Source organism: Prenolepis imparis, unplaced genomic scaffold (genome assembly GCF_030444845.1).
Source record: "Prenolepis imparis isolate NDT839.2.m4 unplaced genomic scaffold, iyPreImpa1.0 SCAF_52, whole genome shotgun sequence".
In the NCBI taxonomy this organism is placed as follows: Eukaryota; Metazoa; Arthropoda; class Insecta; order Hymenoptera; family Formicidae; genus Prenolepis; species Prenolepis imparis.
In genome coordinates, this window is record NW_028141210.1 from 78312 (window position 1) to 102876 (window position 24565).

Below are 24565 nucleotides of genomic sequence, written 5' to 3' on the forward strand. Positions count from 1 at the left end.
TTGCAATGACAAATGATAGTATGTGAACCTGCAAAACTGTTGAATAGAAGGTCCACTTTCCTGAATTGCACGGCGTGAATCAGTTGACGTAGCTCAATGGGATAAAAAGCACATGAAAATTTGAACTTTTCTCTTTAAAATGTGCTTTGGCGGAACTCGATACGATACTTTTTCGCTAAATTATCGCAATTTGAAAAAAGTCAGTTTTTTAAGGACAAATTGTGATTTAAAATGTGTATCTGCTATCTTTATCAATTCGAATCGTTGCAATTATTCAAGAATGTTGCATTGAATGCGGAGGTGTCCCGAAGCGAGCAAATTGTGCCGGGTATCTGCCACAAACAAAGTCCGAGTAAGATATTCGCGGGGTTTTCGCCGTAAGAGTTTGGCACTACTTTCTCGGGAATCGGAGGGGATCCATGAGGATTTCCCCGCGTAAAAAAAAGTAAAAAAGTGAAAAAGTAAAAAAAGAGCATCCATAATGAATTTAAATAAATTTTAATTAATATTCATTATTCGTCATCAAAGCTTGATGAAATATCCATGATTACTCTATATGACGTCCATATGACATCTATGAATACATCTAATGGATGTCGAATGGACATAGCAAATGCGGAACTATGGATGTCTAGTAGAGATCCATAAGATGTTACGTGGATGTCTAATGGAGGTTTTGAATCTCCATGGTGGACGTCTACTGGACATCCATTAGAAGTTTTTGTTCTGTGTGTGAAGTGTCGCAGGAAATGGTTACCGTCGATTTACATAACGTAATTAATATATTTAAAAAAAAGATTAAAAAGGAAGGAGCCAATATAACTGTTGTAATTTATAAAATAATTATTTTTATTTTTATTTAATCTGCACGAAATATAATGTTATTTTAAATTATTGAAAATTAAAACTTATAAAAATATTTTAACGAAAGAAAATTGTACGAATATATTCTACAAAAATATATGATATTAAAAATTGCGCCAACTAAAAATAGAAAATTACAATTTCAAATATTTTAATGAAAAACTGTTCTTTCTAATAGTTATTTTAATTTTTTACATAAATAATGATATTAAAAAGTAGCGCAAACTAAATTAAAATGATATGGTATATGACATAATTATAATATACATATGTATGCATGTATTTTACTTTCTTTCTAAAGTACTGTTGATTTTACAAATAATAAAAGAAATAAATAAAATTAAAAAATTGAAAAAGTTTCCAAAAGAATCAAGGTTTTTAACGAATATTTTCAAATGATCATATTAAGTCTAGTTAAGTTATAATAAAAAATTAAAAAGCGGTTGCTAACTTCATCTCATTCTAACGAGACGGTGAAATAGAAAAAATATTAATAAGTATTCTTTTCACCAGTGGAAAATGTCCATCACGTTTTATTTTTCTAACTTATTTAAAATATGAAATTAAAATAAAAACATAATTTTCTCCTCTTCTCCCCCACCCCCCAAAATCACTCGTTAGATTGTACTGAATAATTCAAAACATGCATTTGTTCTAAAAATGTCATATTCCTGACTTAATTCTTCAACGATTTTTGCTTTGTCAAAATTTTTTCTGAAACTTAGTTCTTATATTATAAAAAAAAAATTATTAGCGAATTACGAGATTAGTATGGGAAATAGACAGAAGCCTTTTAATTATGAACCAGCAGTTAAAATATTAATACATATATTAAAATCGTATTATTTCTGTTTGGTAAATTTTTTTCTTTTTATTATTGATATAATTAAATATATATATACCTAAAATAGACATATATACCCAAAATATATATGAGAATTTCTTTTAGTATGTTAAATTTACTATTAAAATTACTAATTAAATTAATAAATAAATACATAATAAATAAAAATATATCTATTTTGTATCTTTAATATACTTTTATTTATTTATCTACTGAAAGCTATATGTATATATAATTATTTCAATTGTCAAGTAAACACATGAAGTAGTTTTAGTTTCCCTTGAGTTTATCATACAAAGATAAAAAATTTTGATCACAAAAATTTATAATATAATATAAAACATATAATAGTATAGAGAATAATTTTGATGATAGTAAGTTATGATTAAAGACATATTTGCGTCAACACAAATAAATAAAATTAATAAAATTTAGATATACAAACGCTTTTCCTCAAATCTTTTCTTACAATTACACACTTTTCCTTTTTTTTGTCTGATTACATAGAGGTCTAATTATTTTTCAATGTTTAATTTGCAAAAGACATAACAAAAGAAACTTTCTTATTGAATTTAAGCTAATTTATGTACTATATATATACATACATATATATATATGTATATAAAAGAAGGAATTATAAAAACCACACATATGTATACATTGTACATATCTCTTGTGTAACTTATTACTCTCTTTTCCTGTCGTCTCATAATTTCCGCCATATCATAGTTCACGCGCATCCCTTTTACTAGAGAAAACATTTTACGTTTTACGTTCCATAAATTATAAATGAACGTAATAGCAAACTAAGCGTTCAATATGCGTTTTCTCAGCTCCTCGCGCGATTTTTTTTTCCACAAATTCTCGGAAATAACTGTAAAGACAGTTGTGTTCGAATTGTAATAAAAGATACGTTTTATTTTCCGTTCGTAATACGTCTGCGAGATTATTATTATGACGGAGATATTGACACTGGAAAAAGTTCTTGCCTTTCTAAAAGTAGATCTAGCGTTTGCTTGTTGTTGGCCACTTCCGGTGACGGCCACAAAGTCTCAAAAAATTCGTGACAAGATATTTCGATGGTGTTGTTGCCTAAATGGTACGCTAATGTCGATATCGTTAATGTATACGTTAGGTCTCGAACGTGATAATATGTTTCTTCTTATGAAAGTGGGTTGCGAGCTAAGTGCCTTTCTACAAGTTCCAATACAGATTACATTGTTTACGCTTCAGAGTGATCGTTTGCAAGTAAGAGATAAGATATATCTTTGTTTTGGATTAATAGTAATTTTAATTTATATCTATATCTATTTATATCTATTTGCATTAATAGAATAAATATTAAAAATATATAAATTTTAAAATGAATATATTACGAAAAATATTTCATATTTTTTGTGTCAAAATGTGTCAAAATGAAGCATAAAACATCTCGTAAACTATTCATTTTTCAATTATTCAATTTTAACAATTTTTTACACTAAATATTATGACGAATCGATTTATGTAAAAAAATTATAGTGATTTTATTTATAAAAGTAATAATGACCTAAAAATCTTAAAAATACCTCCATATGAAATGAGATTATGCTTACAACAAGATCCTCCTTCGAAATCCTACAACTTTTGTATGAAACATTTTTCGATGGAAATCTTGGTTTTCGGGAAATTTCAATCCAAAAGTTAAAATGAGACACTCTGTATACAAACTTAAGGCATTTAAAATAAGCTGCAATGAAATAATTCTTAAACATCTGTTTCTTCTTCTATGATCTCGGATTACTTCAAGATTATTTCTAATTAATTTATTGAATTCATGTTTTTCTATATACTTTTATGGTGTCGAAATAGAAATATAGCGCTTCGTTTAAAAAAAAAAAAAACAGAATAATTTTAATATAACCTTGAAAAATTAAATAAAAAGATTTTTTGACATTATATAATTCTAAGAAATAATATAAAAGAAATCTTTTTAAATTTTTTATATCTTCTATAGTTTAACAGTTATTTCAAATAACACTTATCTAGAAATATAGAAATCATTGTGATGGAGAGACGCACAAATATATTATTATTATGTATAGATCTGGTTGATGCATATGAGATAAAAATATTATATCTTTCATATTATATATTTGTGCAGGTTATAATATATGAAATGGAAAATTTCATCGAACAAGCAACATCAAAAGAGAAAAGTGTTATTCAGAAATATATTGATAAATGCAAATTATTTTACATTATGACATTAAGTTGGATAACTATAACTGCTGTCGCTATAATTGTTGGGCCACTGTTGCTACCTCAATCCTTTCCAATCGAAGTACAGTATCCATTTTACGTGAGCCAGCAACCTCTAAAAACTGTCATTTATTTGCATCATGCGATGGTCGTGTATCAAAGTTACGTACAAGTATGTAGCAACGTTTTTGTAGCTGTTCTACTTTGGTTTGTAGCGGCAAGATTTGAAATTTTGTCTCACAAATTTCGGAAAGTTAGAAGTTTTTCAGAGTATAAAATCTGCATACAGTTGCATCAACAGCTATTACGGTGAGATAAAATATATTATGGTGGAATAATATTTCTATCTTTTATCTTTTCAATGTTGTACTTGCAATATATGACTGCAGTGAGAGAAGCCAGAAATTTTAAAATAATTTGATGTGAATAATAATAATAGAAATTAAATATTTGTCTAAATTTTTTTTTATTTTAAAATAGTGTCATACTGTTTTATATTTCTGTCGTTCATTGTCAATTTTAAAACAAAAATAAAGAAATTAAAAGTTGATTACAGATATGCGAAAGATGTTACTATGACGGTTCGTTATATAGCATTGTCATCAATAGGATTCAGTACTATAGCAGTAGTATTCAGCGGTCTTACCTTTTTAAGTGTGAGTTGTCTATTTTATTTGTTTAACGTATTTTGCTTATATAGCGAAAAGTATGATAAATAGTACCGTTCGTTAAATCGTAGCTCTACTGTATTTCTTAAAGAGTTAAAATATTTTAAAATGTTAACGCTGTTGTATCGTAGCTAGTCTCACTCGAATGCCGCAATGTTTGTTTCCTTTTCAAGCGATCCGTTGATAAGTGACGTTCATAAATTTATTTTGTGTAATTTTTATGTAATATTCGGTACCCCGTGCCTAAACTATTATTCAGAGAGATAAGCAGTTTAACATATTATTTAAGTATTTTTTTATCTTATTTAATCCTGTATATGGAAGCATTGATAAATCGATAAAATGTTTTATAATTATTTTTTTTTATTCACACAAAGGCCGTAGCCAGTTAAGAAGGACCAATCTGCTCCCATACGATTCACGCTTATTTTTTTTACTTTGATTGCTGTCAATGTCACTTACAATTTAGCCAAATATTAGTTCTTAATATTGAACCGTTTTGATGTAAAAAATAAAAATAAAAATGATGAAAATAATTCATATCTTTTGATCGGCCAAACCGATTTTGATGAAATTTTAATATGTTGTAGATATCATTAAGACACATTTGTGGAAAATTTGGGAAAGGTTTCTGATGACAGAAACATTGATTTAAAAAATGAATAAATGTTTTTGCTTTTTTTTAGTCCCGATATCTTTCTGGTACAATTACGCAAAAATGTTTGTAGAATCTTGGAATAGTTTTCTATCAAACATTATTTTTTTTGAAGCAATAAAATGGATAGGCGGTATTTTTAAGATATAAAGTATTCATTTTTATTTTTTTAAAATATGATATGCTTTTGGTACGACCGTCATATATTTTTTGTAGAATTTTGAGACAGTATTCTACAACAAGTAATTTTTTCGAAACAAAAAAATAGGTAGGCGGAAGTTTAAAAAAATAAAGTATTCTTTTTTATTTTTTTTAAATATTATATGCTTTTGGTACGATTGCCATATATTTTTTGTAGAATTTTGAGACAATATTCTACAACAAGTAATTTTCTCGAACCAATAAATGGGTGGAAGGTACTTAAAAAATTTTTTTTTCAAAATTATTATAGTTTTTTGATACTATCGCCATATTTGGGTTTAGAATCTTGGAATGGAATCTTACAAGTAATTTTCCGGAATCGATTAAATGAATAGATGGTACTAAAAAAATTATAAAATAAAATAAAATGAAATAATTATAAATTTTATTGCTTCAAAAAAAATAATATCTGATAGGAAACTATTCCAAGATTCTACAAAAATTTTTTCGTAATTGTACCAGAAAGATATCGGAATTAAAAGAAAGAAAAACATTTATTCATTTTTTTAATCAATGTTTTTGTCATCAGAAACCTGTCCCGAATTTTCCACAAATGTGTCTCAATGATATCTACAACATATTAAAATTTCATCAAAATCGGTAAAGCCGATCAAAAGATATGAATTATTTTCGACATTTTTATTTTTATTTTTTACACCAAAACGGTTCAATATTAAGGACTAATATTTGGCTAAATTGTAAGTGACACTAATAGCAATCAAAGTAAAAAAAAATAAGCGTGATCCGTGTGGGGGCAGATTGGTCCATCTTATCCGGCTACGGCCTTTGACAAAGCAATGAAAATTCGATGAAACGTACCACTAACTATTTCCTATATTGTACCTACTGATGCGATTTACTAAATTAATTCTTTTACTTCGGCATTAGTTTTCTTTCTTTATATTTAGATGGACAATTGAAGAAAATATTATCAAATTTTATAATTATATTGAGTTAATACTTATATTGTTTTCTTTTTCTAGAAGAAGCTTTGTTTTCGTGAAAAAATTTTTTAAAGATTTTTATGCCAATGTGTTCAGAATGTTCCAAAACATCGAAAAATCACATTTTTTTAAAAACGTCCGTATGTGTGTATGTATGTACTTTTATTTATTATTTGTCATCATTTACTATTGTCATTTTTATAAAAATTTATAGTGTTTTAAATTTTAATGCAATTTTAATTTTTTAGAAAATGTTTGTGGTTGCTCTAACTTCCATAAATTTTAATATATTGGGATAAATTTTTTTATATAAAAATAGACTATCATTAAAGAATGGTTGATATTAAATTTTGATGAGGATCAGCGAAAGGGTTTATTTTTTATAAAATTTTGAATTTTATGAAAAATGTCTATGGTTGCTTTAAATTTCGTAAATTTTGAGATATCAAGCTAAATTTTTTTACATGATTAAAGTATCATTAAAAGATATTTGGTATTGAATTTGACGAAGATCGGTGAAAGGATTCATTTTTTATAAAATTTTGAATTTTTCAAAAAATGTAAATTTTCGAATTTTACGAAAAAAACATACGAGAGTGGATACATACATACACATATACACATACATGTACATGACATTTTAAAAAATGTTATGTTATGTTAAAAAAGTGTGCAAATTGGAAACTTGTACATTACTTTTTCAGCATTTTATTTCGCTCATTAAGCTTCCTCTATAAGGAAGCCAAAATTTAAAAACCACCTTGCACACTTTTTTATATTTTTGTGTAATACAAAAAGTATTTTTGTTAAATTTTTGAAGAGAATTTATGATTATGAAATTTATATATGAAATATGACGTTCTTATAGATATTTTTTGTTGCCGACTGAGAACTGTTGTAGAAAATAAAATTTTATTTTTGTTACATTTCTTTAATTTTATAGTTAGAAGTACGATTTAAAAACTCATGAGTACAATTTAGCAAACCAGTATTGTAAATTGTACCAAATACTACTTTTTTCTAATTTTTAATTTACGATATGAAACAATGATAAATTTGTGTTAATGTTTAGCGTATATTGTTGACAAAGAACCATAGTTTTAGATAAATGAAAAAATTGTGTTATTTCTTTGATAGTTTTATTGCAATTTTAATATTTATCTTAGGGGGGGGGGGGAGTACGATTTAGTATATTTTCCCCTATATATACATATACATATATACCTAATTTCTTTAAGAATATAAAAATTGACTTATTAGACTACAGCTGTTTATGTGAATACTAAATGTTTTTCTCTTTCTTTCTTGTATTGTGAATTTAATAATTTAATAATTTTAATATTTTTTTTATATATATTGCGTTAGAGCAGAATTGTAGTATTAATATTATAATATTATTCTATACAGCGACAACCATTAACTATAAAGGCTCAATTTATGACTGTTGGCGTATCCGGACTTATAGAAGTTTTTGTTTGCGCGTGGCCAGCTGATTATGTCTTGAGTACGGTAAGATATGATAATTGATAATATATAATAAATATATAAGAAAAAATAAGAAAAAACCAAACGAAATTCGTAGATATAAAACTGATATCTTTACATTTACAGCACAAAACATAAAAAATATACAAATCTGTATAATATATATAAATATGCGCATGCACAATTTCTTTTCTATATAAAATATAACTATCATGATCAGCTTTATTATAAAAAGGTGTTATATACATACATACATATATTATACTGATTACTCTTTATTTAAATTCAAAATAAAAGCATTCTTATAGCACTATAATCAAGATGTAGTTTTATTTTAATGTTTCAGAGCAATAACGTTTGCCATGCTGTATACGAATCGTTATGGTATAAGAATAAAGTATCATTACAAAAAGATTTATTATATGTTGTATCGCGATGTCAACAGCCCGTATCTGTAACTGTACCATGCATGTTACCAACTCTTTCACTTAATTATTATGCTTCTGTAAGTCGTATCACAACATTATTGCTTCAATATTTATGAATAATTTATTATGGCATACTTAATTCCGATATTTTTGGCGATACTTAACGAATATTTTTAATTATTCCTTTGCAGCAAAACAAGCAATGCAAAAATTCTTAGTTGCACAGTAGTTTTTTACTTTTGAATTATAATTATAATTATTTATATTATAAAAACATAATAAATTTTTATAAACATAACTTTTATTTAAATTATAAAATTAAAAATAATTTTTATGTGTTTATTATGAGAAATTAAATAATCTATATATTTTTTGAAACTGTACTGTATACCTAAATTTGATTACAATAAACTTATTTAAATCACACGTATAAATTTTTGCCTTCTTAAATTAATGTGTCTTAGAAATAAATAGAAAATGATTGTAAGTTCTATATTTATAATTAGTGTTAATTTCTAGAATGCATATTCAATTAAAAATAAATACGTGAACAAAAGATATGTAGAACTTTAAGTTGTGTTAGGATAAATATTTTATTAAATTCTTAATTCTCCGAATTATTTATAAAATAAAATAAAAAATAATACTAAAATTTAATTTTAGTTTTATTTTACTTTGTATAATATTGTTTCTTTTATTAATAACTTGAAATTAAATAGTTGCAGCGCAATTTTTTATTTTTTTAAAATCCTAGCATTTGAATTTTATCTGTAAAAAATATTATATCGTGTCGCCAAAATTATCGGAATAATTTCTCTTCTCTAATAGTTAGCTAATGTTTTGTTTTATATATTATTATATCCTTCTGCACGTACATTTAAAGTAAATACTTGATAGTTTAAGATATATATATATATATATATATATATATATATGTTTATCTAGATTTAAAATAATTTATAATTGTTAACAATTTAAAGTCATTTTAATGATATATTCAATAACAAAAATAAAATATTTATATCTGACAGTATTTATCGACTACGTTTTCTTATTTGACAACTTTCCGAATAATTTTCGCCGTAGAAGATGGGCTAGAAATATGATGCATTGTACGTATTATATGCTTTTCCCCAATGTGAAGAAAATATACGGTACACTGTAAATATTTAGTATGTACACTGTTAATATTTGTTTAATATGTATACACAAAATAGTATTAAATTTGTATTATGTAATAGTGACACAATACGACAAAATATTCTTTTATAAATATAAACATATTTGTCTTTATGTACGCGCGCGCGTATCGTTAAAAATTCCATGACTAATGATGTATATATAAAAATATTTTGTCTTGTCATATAATGCATATCAATTTTTGAACTATAACAAATATGCAACATTAGAAGTTAATAATAAATTAAATGTATACTTATTAAAGTTATGTAAAATTTTAATTACCTAACTAATTAAAATTTATCCGATTTATGTCGTGTTTGGTGTCACTTTAATCGTAAAAATCTCATTAATCCATTATAATTATTTTTAAGTCGATTAAATGCGAAATTCAAAAATTTTATTTTCTATAGTAACATGACATATGATATGAAAAATTATATTTAAAAGAAGCCTCGCGAGAGAGATTTCGGAACTCTTTGATGATGTGTCATCTCGCTCGCTCTTTGTTCGTTCTCGCTCTCGCTTCGACGACATCGGGAACCTTTCCTTATCTAATTCACGCGAATGTATAAACATCTTATACATAAAATCTAAAACTTTTAATTTACATTTTATCGGATCAAAAATAATTTTAATGGATTAGTGAAATGTTTGCGATTAAAATGACCAAACACGACACAAATCGGATAATTTTTAATTAGATAGGTAATTAAAATTTTGATTACATAACTAATTAAAAATTATTTGATTTATGTCGTGTATGGTGCCATTTTAATCACAAAAATTTTATTTATCCCTTAAAATTATTTTCAACTCGATAAATTGCGAATTACAAATTTTATTTTCTATGGTAAGATATGACATATATTCGTGAAATACTATAGATAAAGCGAACCTCGCGTAAGAGACTGCGGAACTCCCTTTGACAATACGATCATCTCGCTTACTCTTTACCCGTTCTCGCTTTCGACGACTTCAGAGAGAGATCTTTTCTTATCTATAATAATTTTCGAATTTAAATGTTTTTATTATGACTAATTAATAAATAACTAAAATTTTTTTTATGTTATCTCTTTGAAAATAATTTTAAAATAGATTACAAAGAAACATTTAAAAAAACACACCTATATATGTTATATATATTTTTTAAAGAGATATTTGTAATATTAAAATAATTATATTTTTATTGTTTTAATTATCTATTTATATATAAATTTGTATATAACTTTTATTAATACATCGTTGCACATTAATATATATCCAACTGAACGTAATAAATAAATATTATTTAATAAATTAAAAATAAATTAATTATAAATAATTTTAAAAAATAATTAATAATAAGTGGCTATATAAAAGAGCATAATTTGTTATTGCTTAAAATGCTTGATATTTTTGTTTCAGGAATAGAAAAAGTAAAGCGATTAATTGTAGATGTCTTTTACATTATAATGAATTAAGAAAATTGATTTAATAACAATTTATTTTTTATTGCAGATACGTATATGCATAAAAATATTTGAATAACTTATCGTTGTCCATAGTGTATACTAAAACAAAAAAACATCACGCGCAGCTAATGAAATCAAATAAATCTATATTTATATATTTTTTATGGAGAGCTTATTAGATTCACAATCGTGGATCTAGCACAGACATGAACCAATTGGTCGTTTTACCGTGGCACCGAATATGGATCTGGCTACGTAGTTCCGCCGGCTCTAAAGTGGATCCAGTTAGCGCCACTGTACCAGCTAGAAAAAACGTTTGACGAAAAACGGCTGCGTGGGCTCTCATTCTTCTCTCTGATATATGCATATGTATATATATGTATATATTGTATATGTATGTATGTAAAAAAATATATACACTCCGCAAAATAATTAAGGGATCAAAGAAAATTTTCTAAAAAATAGGCAAATTTTAAATAGCTGTAACTTTGTTTCAAAAAATGAGAAATTAAATTCTAAAAAAGGGTTTCAAAGCTTGAAATCTCCATTTTCGAAAGGTCACAGCTGTTTTTTATTTTCTTCAATTCTGGTATTTTTTATATACAGTGTTATAGCCCTAAAAGCTATATTATATTTATATATTACATATATATAATTAAGCAATTATATTAAGCAACTAAAATTAGAGCGCATACCCGCGCGAAACGCCGATGCAGCGGGTCTCACGCAATCCGAAAACGAGGCTAACGCCGATTAAGCGATTACATTTCAAAATTGCCAAAATGCAAGCGAAGCGTCCCGTTAACCTCCTTCGCTTGCATCTAGGATCTTTTGATTGCGCGTGTCGACCCATTTATCTAATATAAAAATGACCCATCACTAAAACTCGGGGGTCAATTCGAAACGACTGTATACGCGTAAACCACGTCGACACGAACGAGCGCCAAGAAGTATTCAATAATAATAACGAGTATCGTGCAAGGATACACTCTAATACGCATTGTAATACGCGAGTGCAATTGTAAGAAGATCGATATAAATTCTGGAAATCTATACTAAACACTGTTTCACGTCTTCGAGTGTCAATTCCCTGGACCGATCCCGAACTTTCCAGTTCCTATCCGGCCACGATTCCTTAAAAAACCCTCGTGCCTCTCACGGGCACAACAACAGAAAACGACGAACTTAACGAAATGGAAAATTTTCTTCTTACTTTGTATACGTGTCGCATACACAAAAATATTTGAAAAAATTTTTTGAGTTTTACGTTAAAGCCTGAAGTTTTCCTTGCAAAATCGTTTTTTAAAATTTAAATTTCGAGTTTTCCTTATCAAGTTATCGAGAATTGAAGAGAAAGTAATCGTTTTCACTTTGATCGTTCATAACTGTGTTAAAAATCATCGTACAGCAATTTTAAAACTACATTCTTAAAGCTGAATCTTTGCTCCATAGTATGATATAGTACACCGAATTTTTGTTTAACTTAAAATTCACCATGTAGAGGTTGTATGATTGGATTTGCGCTTTGGATGAAGCTGATATCGGTGGTATTTTGTAAATGATATGCAACTTTACATTTTCTAATTTTTATGTTGAGGCAGTTAAAAGATTATGTTAGAAAGTGGAAAAAAGATTTTTCTGCCACAGATTTTACTTTTTAAAATTTTTTTATCACAGCAAATCAAGTTTTTTTTTGACATATTGTACACATCAATCATTTTGAACATACGGATCACTATAAAGAAATTATCACAGCAAATCTGTAATTTTTTGTCAAGTTTGGGGTCCTAAGAGGCACAAAAATTTCAGTCAAAAATTTTTTTAGTCACCTTACGTAATTTTTTTCGACGTTAAAAGAAAAAAGAGAAAACTTGCTAATTTTTTCGTTATTTTCACTTATTTGTAAAACAGTTCACGAGTTAAAAAAACATTTTTCCACTATATCATACTTTAGAGCAAAGATTCAGCTTTAAGAATCCAGTTTTAAAATTGCTATACGATGATTTTTAACGGAGTTATGAACGATCAAAGTGAAAATAATCACTCTTTTCAATTCTCGATAACTTGATAGGGAAAAATCGAAATTAAAATTTTAAAAAACGATTTTGCAGGAAAAACTTCAGGCTTTAACGTGAAAAAGTCAGAAAATTTTTTGAAATCTTTTTGTGCATGCGACACGTCTACAAAGTGAGAAGAAAATTTTCCATTTCGTTAAGTTCGTCGTTTTCTGTATATAAAAAATACCAGAATTGAAGAAAATAAAAAACAGCTGTGATCTTTCGAAAGTAGAGATTTCAAGCTTTGAAACCCTTTTTTAGAATTTAAATTCTCATTTTTTGAAACAAAATTACAGTTATGTGAAATTTGCCTATTTTTTAGACAATTTTCTTTGATCCCTTAATTATTTTGCGGAGTGTATATTCAAGTGTATACACAGTACGTTACTAACTTGATATGTATTATGTCATGTAAAGACATTATTTGTAAAGTATATAAATGTAAACATTAATTTGATACTCATATACATATATGTATGTCTAATGACTATACTGTAAATTGCTCATTTTTTCTAGTGATTAATTTCGTTTTAAAAGATTGACGTAAACGACGAAGAATATGGAAAAAGATTTGAGTGATGTTACTTTTAAGTTAAATTGATGTTACTTTTATACATATGTGTAATTAAGAATTGTCATGATATAGCAGACTTAATGCGAATCATAAAGTAAACGATTTTGCCTGTTAATTTTACATAACAACTGTCATAATATTCTCTTTTCTTTTCATGCTCGTTAAAATAATCGTACCATTAAGTAATCAATGATTTAGTTGCTGCTATATTATCTATATAGGTATATATATAGATATATAACATACGAATACTTTATTGTCAATATGCTATGTGAATCATATAGTGCGTGTATTTTTTGTGAAGTTTCCTTTTTACAAGAATTTGTATTTGTGTAACTGTGTAAATTAAAAAATTGTATTTGTGTAAATTTTGCTAAGTCAAAATCATCATATATTTTTGCTATATTTTGTGTGGTGCATAATTTACAGCGTTTTATTCAAAAATTAAAAAAATTTAAATAGTGTGCAAATACTGTCATGGAATATGATAGAATATTATATACATTGCACACGTGCGGATTGTTTACTACTATTTGGCCATTAGACTCTAAAGCTAGCAAATTTAAAACTTTTTCTTATAATGTTCTATGGTTTATTTATACATTAAATATAATATGTCTAAATTATTTAATAATTAAAAGTATGCTTTTTACAAATCAAGAAGATTTCATCAAATCAATAGGAACACTGGTGAATTTGATCTTTTCCATGGAAATATTGTTTAATCTCCTTTATTCAAAAATGCAAAAAAAACGATTGCAGGTTAATACTCTCTGTGCAACTTTATTACTTTATTTTTTATTTATAGTAAAACTTTATTTTTTGTTTATAATAAAAATTTTATATTTATAATCAAAATGACATAACTACACACGGCCAAAAAAAAACGGTACACATGAAAAGTAGTAAAAAATTGTCAAGGTTCAAGAATTTATAACTCAGCTAATAATTGTGATATCGAGGTGTTTAAAAAATGAAAATGAAACTTGAAGATTGTAGTTTGAGAAAATTTTAGTGCCGATTACGTGGAATGATCAATTTTGCAATGACAAATGATAGAATGTGAACCTGCAAAATTGCTGAATAGAAGGTCCACTTTCCTGAATTGCACGGCGTAAATCAGTTGACATAGCTTAATGAGATAAAAAGCACGTGAAAATTTGAACTTTTCTCTTTAAAATGCGCTTTGGCGGAACTAGATACGATAATTTTTCGCTGAGTTATCGCAATTTGAAAAAAGTCGGTTTTTTAAGGACAAATTGTGATTTAAAATGTGTATCTGCTATTTCTATCAATTCGAATTATTGCAATTTTATTCAAAAATGTTGCATTGAATGCGAAGGTGTCCCGAAGCGAGCAAATTGTGCCGAGCATCTCGCGCAAACAAAGTCCGAGTAAGATATTCGCGGGGTTTTTGCCGGTAAGAGTTCGGCACTACTTCCTCGAGGATCGGAAATCCATGAGGATTTCTCCGCGTAATAAAAAGTAAAAAAGTGAAAAAGTGAAAAAGTAAAAAAAGTAAAAATGAAAAAGGAAAAAAAGACACATACACAAAAGTGATTTCAAACAATGGCTTTTTTTTCATTTTTTCTTTTTTTTTTACTTTTTTATTTTTATTTTTTTTACTTTTTCACTTTTTTATTTTTTATACGCGAGGAAATCTTCATGGATCCCCTCCGATCTTCGAGAAAGTAGTGCCAAACTCTTACGACGAAAACCCCGCGAATATTCTACTCGGACTTTGTTTGCGCGAGATACTCGGCACAATTTGCTCGCTTCGGGACACCTCCGCATTCAATGCAACATTCTTGAATAGAATTGCAACGATTCGAATTAATAAAGATAGCAGATACACATTTTAAATCACAATTTGTCCTTAAAAAACCGACTTTTTTCAAATTGCGTTAACTCAGCAAAAAATTATCGTATCGAGTTCCGCCACTGCGCATTTTAAAGAGAAAAGTTCAAATTTTCACGTGCTTTTTATCCCATTGAGCTACGTCAACTGATTCACGCCGTGCAATTCAGGAAAGTAGACCTTTTATTCAGCAGTTTTGCAGGTTCACATTCTATCATTTGTCATTGCAAAACTGATTATTTCACGTAATCGGCACTAAAATTTTCTCAAACTACAATCTTCAAGCTTCATTTTCGTTTTTTAAACACCTCGATATCACAATTATTAGCTGAGTTATAAATTCTTGAATCTTGACAATTTTTTACTACTTTTCAAGTTTTTTTTTTTTGCCAAGTGTATATATAATAGAACACATTATGTTTTTTATTTACATATATATTTATATTTATTTTATATATATACAGGGTGTCCCATTTTAATCTCCTCAGGCAAATATCTCGAAAAATATGGAAGATACGGAAAAATGTTTCAGACAAAAGTTGTAGGACTTGAAGGGGGACAGATGATGAAAATATGGATTTGACCTTGAGTGACCTATTGAAGGTCAGGTCAATGTCATCGATGTTTTCTTAAATGAAACTTCCTATTTTTTATTGCATATTCACGTAGCCCTTGTCGAAACGTTTTCAAAACACTACCTATTGATCTCTTACGCAAGCCGTTCCCAAGATATAAAGCTTTAAAATTGACATACCGCTGGCATTTGCATTACCCGATGTACACCGCGGGGAGGTTGTTCAGTCGAATTTGTATATCAAGTGGCTATAAAAAGGGCAGACTTTGTATGTGTGTGTGTGTGCGTGCGTGCGTGTGTGTGTGCTTTTTTAGTAAAACTTTTATCTCTCTTTCTCTACCATTTTCTTATCCTTCCCCTTACATTAAAATAACCAGAAGAAAAATAATTAGAGAACAGTTTTACTAAAGAAGCACACACACCCACACACACATACACACTTACACACACAAAGTCTGCCCTTTTTAGGGCCACTTGATGTACAAATTTGACTGAACAACCTCCCCGCGGTGTACATACATTGGATAATGCAAATGCCGATGATATGTCAACTTTGAAGCTTCGTATCTTGGGAACGGCTTGCGTAAGAGACATCAATAGGTAGTGTTTTGAAAACGTCTCGACAAGGGCTACAAGAATATGCAATAGAAAGTAGGGGGTTCCATTTAAGAAAACATCGATGACATTGACCTGACCTTCAATAGGTCACTCAAGGTCAAGTCCATATTTTCATCATCTGTCCCTCTTTAAGTCCTACAACTTTTGTCTGAAACATTTTTCCATATCTTCCATATTTTTCGAGATATTTGCCTGAGGAGATTAAAATGGGACACCCTGTATATATATATATATATACATAAAAAATAAGTATAAAATTATATATATATATATATATATATATATATATGTATAACCAAATACGTATTTTGCGATTTTTCATAATTTTGATTCCAAAATAATCCGTTTCCAAAATAAAAGGAGTGGACGGGTTATCTTATACACCCTGTATATATTGTATATTATTTTATTATTTTATTTATAAGTTTTATTTATTTGAAACATTTTTTTTAATCTGTAGTTTTTGAAATATTAGAGCATTCCGTTATGTTTTCTTTTTTTCCCATCCTGCATGTTACATACAAATTCATGAAAATACTCATCTAATCTTTAATTTTCACGTATCACTTCATATGTAATCTTGCATGCATTCTTGAATTTATATTAATGTACAATATAATGTATATTATAATTTGTGGTTTTGCAGAAATTGTTATTCGAGATATATCAACCTGACAAAATATGGATGTCATACGAAAAAAGTGTATGGTTGAAATTTATGCACCATACATGTACGAAATATTTTCCTTTAGCGTTAATACATATCGGTGCTGCAGGTTTAACGAGTCTTTCGCCAATGCTGACTGATAAATATTTACCGCTTACTGTCGTGTATTCTTTTTCGATATCCAAACCTTGGATTTATTACGCGGTTTACATTTATCAGGTACTTACAATCACACACTCATCAGTTACGATAATCCTCGATCTAATGATAATCTCTACAATGTGGCATGCTACCTTCAAATTCTATTTACTGGGTATTCAAATGCGTTCTGTATTTACTATTAATAAACTCCGAGCCTCCATCATGATGTATCAAAATACATTAAAGTAAGTTAACATTATTTTATAATGTATTTTTAACATTTTATTGTATCGTAAGAATTGTAAATGTACAGAGTGTGTTATTTCAATATATATATATATATATATAACTAACATAAAAGAATAAATGAAAAAAGTGAGATTTGAAAGAAAATATATATTACAATAAACATAATTATCTAAATAAGAACATTATAGTAAAAAAATATAAAATTCTCCAAAGGTTCTTATAATAAAAATTGTTTAATCAAAATTTCAACAATTTTGGAATATAAATTTTTGTTACACTGATTCTTATTGCCAAATTTTATTATTATTAATATATATACAGCCATTGACAAAATTATTAGGCACTCTTACATTTTCTGAATTTTTTTGAAACTGAATGTGCGTAAGCTTTCTATTTACGTGTTGTTTTCATGCTACTGATCTTGTGAAAAGTTCAAGCAATTGAGGTACAAGGTACAAGTTTTTTTTAAGAGAAGTGACAATATTTATAAAATTGTTCAGTTTGCATTTCGACATCGATTAATACAGATGTGATCATTCTTGTTTCAAGCAATTTCTAGGCAATTCTTTGTCTATTTATTGTTTATAAATTGTCCGAGGTTTCTATACAGGGTGTCCGGTAATAGTCACGAGACACCAATAATTTTCGAGTTATAAGCGGTTGAAAATAAAGGGTTTTTCGCAAACTAAGCCTTGTGGAAATAAAATAATAATAAATTCACATTCTTCAGTTAATTTTAGATAGAGTTTACTTTAATAGAATTTTAATTTAAGGCTTAGTTACAAAGATACATGATGGCAAAAATTGAAAACATGCAAAAAATAATGACCTCCCTCGACATTTTTGCTGAGGAAAAATCGTCTCCAAATGATCCCAAGAATCTGCACACGACGGTTGGCGTGACTATTACCGGACACCCTGTATATGCCTAAAACATGCGAGTTGAATGAAGGAAAACGAGCTCAGCTTCTTGTGTTGCACTCCAAAGGACTATCTCAAGTGCAGTTTTTTTTTTGCTATTTGCACTTGAGATATACCTCAATTGCTTAAACTTCTCACAAGGTCAGTAGCATGAAAACAACACGTAAATAGAAAGCTTACATACATTCAATTCCAAGAAATAAAAAAAATGCAAGGGTGCCTAATAATTTTGTCAATGGCTGTATACATATGTACATATATACCGGGTGAGGCAATAATTATTAGCACCTTAAATAGCTTTATAAATATTGATTTTAGACAAAAATGTTTCAAACAAAAGTTGTAGGGTTTCGATGGAGACATAACATCGTAATCAAGAATTGCCCTTGAGTGGCGTTTTTCAAGGTTATTTGAAGGTCATTTATGTTTTTTAATGGAATTATCTAAATTTAAGTTGTAGGGTTTCGAGAGGGACATAACATCGTAATCAAGAATTACCCTTGAGTGACGTTTTTTAAGGTCATTTATGTTTTTTTAAATGGAATTATCTAAATTTTTTTATATAAATCGATTCCCCGCAATATTCACTATAAAAAGTTATAAGGGCAACATGGCCAAAAAATGAATAGTTTACCAGATATTTTATAAATTAATGCAAGCATGTCAAACACGCGGCCCGCGGGCCGCATGCAGTTCGCCAACAAAATGATTGCGACCCACCGAGACTTTTTGAAAATCTTTCGAAAAAAATATTAATTATTTTTAAGTAAATAATATATTAAATTGTAATTTTTTTATTTTTTAATACAGTTTCTATTTTTATTTTTTATAAAAAAATTCGTAAAATATTTTTAACTTATAAAGTAACATAAGATGTAAAAAAGACTATGTAGGTATAATATTGAAACATTGAATATAATAATTTTAATAATCGTATTTTATTTATTTTTGAATATTGAAAACATGTGGCCCTCAGTTTAATATAAAATAGATCATGTGGTCAGTAATGCAAAACGAGTTTGACATGTCTGCTTTAATGTTACATAATTTTACATAAACTATAAAATATCTTGTAAAATATTCATTTTTCGTCGATCTTATCTCAATTCTTTTATGCACAAAATAAGAAAAATATCAATTAGTGTCAAGAAAATACATTGTCGTCTTTAAGAAAAAATATGTATGTAGCTGCTAGTTGCAAATTACCCACATATATCTTCATTGTATATTTTTACCCATAATACTCATACATACATATGATAGAGGAGTTCAAAGCAAAGTTCAGAACTTATAACACAAAATCATGAACAAAATTAAAAGCAAAAAAAAAGAACGATAAAAAGTACTTATGCATATCAAATGAAACGTTTATAAAAGATTTTCGACATGACGTTTTATCAGTATATTTTGGTTTTTGTCATTCCTCGTAAATAAGATATATTAACCACTAATTTTATTTTATTTTTATTTTTATTTTATTTTAATCCATTTTCATGTCGTTTTTCCTAGGAACTTGCTAAGTTGTCTTTCAGCAGTGTTTATTTTTCTTGAAGTGATTACCTCAATAAAAATAAATACATAAAATCACTTCAATAAAAACAAACATGCTTTGAAGGACTTCTTAATAAATCTAGAGAATAAAATAGGTATAAACATAAAGAGATTAATATCGATAAACCTGTCAATTGTACAAGATGTATTCATTTGGAGAACAAGTTGACATGCTCCTCATTTACGGGGAGAATGTAAAAAAAATTCAGTGCAAGCGAAAAATTTATACGCTGAACAATATCCTAATCGCGTTCAACCTTCGCGTCAAACATTTAAAAATGTGTACGATAAACTCAGACAAACCAGTAGTTTAAATACCCGTAAAAGCGAACGTGAAAAGCGAATTACTCATGAAGAAAATAAAATTGGAGTTCTTGCAATGATAGCTCAAAATCCTTACGTAAATTCGCGACAAATTGAACGAGAATCTAATGTTAGTCAGAGGAGCGTGCTCCGTATCTTGCATCGTCACAAACTTCATCCATACCATCTCAACCTTCACCAAGGATTACATGGAATGGATTTTGTGAATCGTGTTGAATTTTGTCTATGGGCTCAAGATCAGATTCGAAATAATGACTCTTTCTTTGATACCATATTATTTACTGATGAGGCAACATTTACTAATCACGGAAATATTAATTTGCATAACATGCATTTCTGGGCAGTACAAAATTCTCAATGGTTGCGGCAGGTCGAACACCAGAGACAATAATCTTTTAATGTATGGTGCGGCATCATAGGTGACAAAATTATTGGTCCTCATTTTTTCGATGGACATCTAAATGGCAACAGCTATGTTAATTTTCTTGAGCATACATTGGATCTTTTGTTAGAAGACTTGCCTTTAATCACACGACAAATAATGTGGTATCAGCACGATGGATGTCCAGCTCATTTTTCATTGTGAGAAATAAATTCAATGAAAAATTTGGAAATCGCTGGATTGGACGTGGAGGTTGTGTAGTGTGGCCAGCTCGTTCACCCGACTTGACACCATTAAATTTTTTTCTATGGGGAACCCTCTAAAAGACATGGTCTACAAAAAAGAACCAACTACACTTCAAGACATGCAACAACGGATTATTGCAGCCTGTGCGTCAATAAATCCTGACATTATTAAAAAAGCAAGCCAATCAGTGATTGGAAGAATCCAGCGTTGTATTGATAATGATGATCATCACTTCGAACATCTTTTATAAATATTTTATTTAATATGAATTTGTACTTTTTATCATTCCATTTAATATGAATTTGTACTTTTTATCTTTTTATTTGATATGCATTTGTATTTTTTATCAGTTGATATGCATATGTACTTTTTATCGTTCTTTTTTTTTGCTTTTAATTTTGTTCAAAGATCTTGTGTTATAAGTTCTGAACTTGCTTTGAACTCCTCTATCATATGTATGTATGAGTATTATGGGTAAAAATATACAATGAAGATATATGTGGGTAATTTGCAACTAGCAGCTACATACATATTTTTTCTTAAAGACGACAATATATTTTCTTGACACTAATTGATTTTTTTCTTATTTTGTACATAAAAGAATTGAGATAAGATCGACGAAAAATGAATATTTTACAAGATATTTTATAGTTTATGTAAAATTATGTAACATTAAAGCAGACATGTCATACTCGTTTTGCATTACGGACCACATGATCTATTTTATATTAAACTAAGGGCCACATGTTTTCAATGTTCAAAAATAAATAAAATACGATTTTTAAAATTATTATATTCAATGTTTCAATATTATACCTACATAGTCTTTTTTACATCTTATGTTATTTTATAAGTTAAAAATATTTTACGACTTTTTTTATAAAAAATAAAAATAGAAACTATTAAAAAATAAAAAAATTACAATTTAATATATTATTTACTTAAAAATAATTAATAAATATTTTTTCGAAACATTTTCAGAAAGTCTCGGTGGGTCGCAGTCTTTTTGTTGGCGAACTGCATGCGGCCCGCGGGCCGCGTGTTTGACATGCTTGCATTAATTTATAAAATATCTGGTAAACTATTCATTTTTTGGCCATGTTGCCCTTATAACTTTTTATAGTGAATATTGCGGGGAATCGATTTATATAAAAAAATTTAGATAATTCCATTTAAAAAAACATAAATAATCTTCAAATGACCTTGAAAAACGTCACTCAAGGGCAATTCTTGATTACGATGTTATGTCCCCCTCGAAACCCTACAACTTTTGTTTGAAACATTTTTGTTTAAAATCAATATTTATAAAACTATTTAAGGTGCTAATAATTATTGCCTCACCCGGTATAATCTAACATATTTTTTATATGTGAAAATGTAAAATATATTTTAAACAATACACACTCTTTTTCTTGAGATGTAATACACACTCTTTTTAATACTTTTATTTAAGGAATAATAGATAACATAAATTTGTAATTATTTTCGCGCAAGTGCGCGTAATTAAAAAATTATAAATAATTTAATATATATAAAAGTGTATTTTGTGTAATAATCTTGAAATTACAAATTTTGAAAATTGCAACTCTCGTTAAAGCATTTTATTAATTTTATTATGTCATATTAAATAATTTTTTCTTATCCATTTTAAAAGCGATAGTAATATTTTAGATAGTCAAATTAGCTAAAATATCATAATGTAATGTCTATTAATTTTATATATTAATATTATAAGTTAAAAATTAAAGTATTATTATTATTATACATAAATTACATTATTTTACAATTCTTTAATTTAGTTACGTACGGGAACTTGATTGTTTTGCTTGTTATATACTTCTCAAATTGACGATTGTTGCTTCTATATACGTAATTGCTTGCGGTCTGCTGATTCTAAATGTAAGTATTCAATATGCTTTCAAATTTCTTATGAATTATCCTATCGTAAATAAATAAAAATAAATAAATAACAATACAAATAATAGCAACTATAATATATTTTTTTTTTTTTAATTATTTATAATATTATACATAATATTATCATTATTTTAATTGGTAACTATTTAATAAAGACATTTGTTCGATGATTTTTCATGTATATTCGAGATTTATTTGACCTTGGAAAAACTACACTGTATTAAATCAAATTAAGTTATATTTAAAAATTTTTTTTGTATACAAACTTAATTTAAAACAAATTAAATTAAATTATGTTTAGAGTGTGCAAATTTGATGTACAAATTCGATTTAAAACAAAGTTAATTATCTTCACCTTTACAATATATTTAAAGATCATTGGTGAAGGGCTTTTTATTATAAATTATTATCTTTCGATCTATTTTTTTACATTTAAGTAATTATTGTATTTAGAATTCTTAATTTCCAAATTGATTTCTCAAATAATATATATACATATGTATATACATATTGTACATATATATACATATACAGCCATTGACCAAATTATTAGGCACCCTTGCATTTTCTAATTTCTTGGAATTGAATGAGAAAAATATTGGTCCGAAAGTCGCTGAATCGGGACTTTCGGACCAATATTTTTCTCGCCTATATTTCTGTAGGAGGGTCAGAGGGGATAATCGGAATTAAAAATCTCTAGTAGAAATTATTCCGAAAAAAGTCTTGGCAATGTACCAAGCAATATTCGTGCCCCGTGCACAATTATTTAATTCCAACGAAAACTTAATTTTCGTTGGAATCAACGCACCGCGTACGTGCTCCTATAGCCTATGTAATACTCAATTTATATTTAATATAGAAGGAGCCTTTAAATTCTTAATGTAAACTGATTAATATTCTTATTGAACTTTCAAAGATATAATCGACAGAGTCTACCAAAAAGTTCGAAAAGTCCAGTTAATTATCATTTTTAATTTTAAACGTAATATACATACATATACATACATTGCATAATTAAAGTGTTTTTTTTGCATTTGTCCTGTAATTTATATTTTTATTACAAAATGTATAAATTGTAATCTCTAGCATATCATTATAATTTCGTGTAAATTACAGAAAGCATCTATAGTGGAGCTAAGTTTGTCTCTGTTGATCACTTCTATTTCAATTTGGAGACTCTTCGTTTGCTGCTGGTCGGCAGAAGCAATAACCAATATGGTTAATATTTTAATATATAATATATATATATATATATATATTATAAATTATATTAATAACAAATAATATATTCATATTTTTGATAATGTATTAATTAAATATGATACATTAAACAATTAATATTTCAAAAGGCGCAATCTACATGCTCTCTCTTAAATATAAGTACATATTTAATTTTACAATTAAATTAAATAAAGAAATATTTATTAATTTTGTATCAATCTATTTAATTTGAAAATAGCAAGGACGCTGACAAATTTTTATACCTTTTCTTACTAGAGTTATAATATTTCCTGGCAAATTTA

At 27.4% G+C, this 24565-nt stretch overlaps 1 protein-coding gene across 1 annotated transcript; it reads left to right on the forward strand.

The window, feature by feature from the left end:
* The first annotated feature begins 2352 nt into the window (after positions 1–2352).
* On the forward strand, positions 2353–8548 carry LOC145947187 (uncharacterized). Its single transcript, XM_083056979.1, has 5 exons — positions 2353–2956; positions 3852–4258; positions 4506–4605; positions 7825–7926; positions 8249–8548. Exons 1-5 carry the CDS (start codon positions 2663–2665, stop codon positions 8444–8446), a joined length of 1101 nt encoding a protein of 366 aa, XP_082913105.1. The 5' UTR covers positions 2353–2662; the 3' UTR covers positions 8447–8548.
* Positions 8549–24565: the final 16017 nt, after the last annotated feature.